Source organism: Octodon degus, unplaced genomic scaffold, assembly GCF_000260255.1.
Source record: "Octodon degus isolate 3935 unplaced genomic scaffold, OctDeg1.0 scaffold00072, whole genome shotgun sequence".
Taxonomy (NCBI): domain Eukaryota; kingdom Metazoa; phylum Chordata; class Mammalia; order Rodentia; family Octodontidae; genus Octodon; species Octodon degus.
Window position 1 is genome coordinate 8,026,751 of NW_004524648.1, and position 1,221 is coordinate 8,027,971.

Here is a 1,221-nt window from a genome sequence, read left to right on the forward strand (position 1 = left end):
ACTGAGCAATGAGTCCCCACTGCTATGTTTTGTATTTATTAAAAAGTGTGTATTTCAAGGCTCCCTCGGTCACATTACTGCATCCAAAGTCATTGTAAACCAAAAAGCAAACAGTCACAGAAACCCACTAAGAGTAATTTTAGCAAATCACTGAATGCCAACTATGTGCCAGACGCTGCGGGATCTCACGCGAAACGAAATTAAATGGTTCCCCGTGGCGAGTCTAGTTAGGCAGACTCACCCTCCCCCGGGTTCAGCGGGCCTCTGCTCGCATCTCCAAAGCACTACACTCTCGCTCTAACTTACCTGCAACTAAAACGTTTAATTTGTCTCAACGCCCCGCCATCCGCTGTACCCTAACTAGCTCTGATGGGCAGGGACCCCGGCTGCACCATCTTTAACGGCCCCAAGACCCTGTTCGGTGAAGGGCTGACAGTGTCTCTCGTTGGTAAATGGACTAAGGGACCACCTTACAATGCATGAGTATTTTACCGTGAGCAGCAAGGGTCTTTTGGAAATTAGCCTTTGCTGAGTTCGGAAAAACAAAATACAAATCAAGTATTCCCTGAGCCCCGGCCACACACAGCCCCAAACCTCCCCTCCGCCCGCCCCAGTCCTCTCACTTAATCTCCGCGTGACTGAACAGTCCAACGCGCTCCAGCTGTTCCAACTCCGGAATCCGATCTTCTATTCGCTCCTGAATTATCTCCGCCATGAGGTCGGCGCTCCGCAAGCCGACGGGAGGTGAAACACTGACACGCGCAGGAAGGGCCCACCTTCCCGTCTGCAGACCCAGTCGCCGCGCACACGCGCTGACGTCACGCGCGCCTAGGTCCCGCCCTTTCCTCTTCCGCCTTTGGAGACCGTCCTCCGGCTCTCGCGGCCGCTGTCACCTCTCTGTGGCTGCCTGTGGGATTGCAGCCAGAAACCCTCCCTGTCCTCGAGGGGCGGGGCTTGGAGGGGGCGGGAACATGAAAGGGGCGGGGCTACTGCGTGCGCGCAACGTGGGCTTAGGCGGGGATTTGTGAAAAAGTACCCGGTACCTGAAATTGGCCTGAAGCGCATATTCTGCTAGATATTGGCCGCTTTTGTTGTGCTTTCTTCCATCCCCATTTCCTCAACGTAAAAAAATGCACAGCGCTAATTAGAAAACGTAAGCAGGGGGCTGGTGAGATGGCTCAGTGGTCTAAAGCACCTACTTAGAACAAGCTTGGCAAAGCA

The 1,221-nt window shown here is 53.9% G+C and overlaps 1 protein-coding gene across 1 annotated transcript in view; it reads right to left on the minus strand.

The window, feature by feature from the left end:
- The window catches only part of Utp6 (UTP6, small subunit processome component), a 43,599-nt gene extending 42,788 nt beyond the window's left edge, over nt 1–811 (minus strand). Inside the window, exon 1 of the mRNA XM_023719850.1 lies at nt 624–811. Within this exon, the coding sequence (XP_023575618.1) occupies nt 624–715 (92 nt within the window). The 5' untranslated portion in view covers nt 716–811. The remainder of the gene's footprint in view (nt 1–623) is intronic.
- Between the last annotated feature and the right edge of the window lie 410 nt (nt 812–1,221).